Source organism: Monopterus albus, unplaced genomic scaffold (genome assembly GCF_001952655.1).
Source record: "Monopterus albus unplaced genomic scaffold, M_albus_1.0 scaffold458.1, whole genome shotgun sequence".
NCBI classification, from domain to species: Eukaryota; Metazoa; Chordata; class Actinopteri; order Synbranchiformes; family Synbranchidae; genus Monopterus; species Monopterus albus.
The window spans coordinates 321,240-322,636 of NW_018128338.1; the positions used below are offsets into that span (position 1 = coordinate 321,240).

The window sequence follows — 1,397 nt, forward strand, 5'->3', positions numbered from 1 at the left end:
ACTGCCCACTTTAGAGCTAGGAATTCTAACTTATGAGTTGGGTAGTTTTTCTCACTTTTTGAGACGCCTCTGCTGGCGTAGGCTATTACCCTGAGCCTCCCACCTTGCTCCTGATAGAGGGCAGCTCCCAGTCCCTCACAACAAGCATCGGTATGTAGCACATATGGAAGTTGGGGGTCTGCAAAGGCCAAAATGGGGGCAGATGTCAACTTGTTAATGAGGGTTCTGAAGGCAGACTCGCACTCAGGCGTCCATTCCGTACCAAAGGGTGTTCTGGGGCTTACTCCCCCTTTAGGTCTCTCTCTCTTATAGGTCTTGCCTCTCTTCTTGGGCAGGTAATAGCCCGCAGTGAGAGTGTTAAGAGGCTTGGTGATCTTGGAGAAACCCTCAGCAAAATGCCTATAATATCCTGCAAAGCCCAGGAAGCACTTCAGTTCCTCTATTAATGGGACGGGGCCAATCCTTGAGAGCCGAGACCTTGTCTGGGTCAGTGTGAACACCATTGGCATCAACCACGTGGCCAAGGTATTTAACAGATGATCTAAAAAATTTACACTTTTCAGGTGATAACTTTAACCCATAGTCTTTGAGACGATGTAATACCTTCATGAGCCTTGCCTCATGCTCTTCAAGGGTCAGAGAAGACTATCAGGTCATCAAGAAACACCAAAACTTTGCTCAGATGGAGATCACCAACACACTTCTCCATCAGGCGTTGAAAAGTGCTCGGAGCGTTTGTGACACCTTGTAGCATGTGATTGAACTCGTAGAAGCCCAGGGGACATGTGAATGCAGTTTTGGGTTTATCTTCCTCTGCCATTTCCACCTGATAGAAGCCAGATTTAAGGTCCATCACCGAAAACCACTTCGCTCCACTGAGGGCTGAAAATGTCTCCTCGATATTTGGAAGAGCATATGCATCTTTAATAGTTTGGCTGTTTAGCTTCCTATAATTGACGCATAGTCTTATGCTACCATTTTTCTTCCTAACCAGCACTATTGGTGATGCAAAGGGGCTTTTGGACTCTCTAATTATTTCAGCGTCCAGGAGCTCTCTGAGGTGTTGTCGTACAGCTTCTCTATCACAGGGATGTATTGGTCTGGATCTCTCTTTGAAAGGTGTTTCGTCTTGCAGACGAATATAGTGCTTGACAGCAGTCATATGGCCAAAGGAGAGGTCATTAAGAGCAAAGACTTCAGGAACTGAATTTAACTTGTCTGATACACAACGCTTCCACTCTTCTGGCAGTGGGGAATCATCAAACCCAAAATCAATGATACCACTTGGCTTTTGAGAATTATTCGACAGAGGATATGTGGAAGCTGGAGGCATTACACTCTGAGCTGCAGATATTTCTTCACACTCATTAAAATCTGTAGATTACAGTACAAAAATA

General features: G+C 45.3%; 1 protein-coding gene across 1 annotated transcript in view; it reads right to left on the reverse strand.

Annotated features, from left to right (window-relative positions):
- The window catches only part of LOC109952402 (long-chain fatty acid transport protein 1-like), a 23,783-nt gene extending 23,280 nt beyond the window's left edge, over positions 1 to 503 (reverse strand). The window contains exon 1 of the mRNA XM_020587461.1: positions 104 to 503. Within this exon, the coding sequence (XP_020443117.1) occupies positions 104 to 503 (400 nt within the window). The remainder of the gene's footprint in view (positions 1 to 103) is intronic.
- Positions 504 to 1,397: the final 894 nt, after the last annotated feature.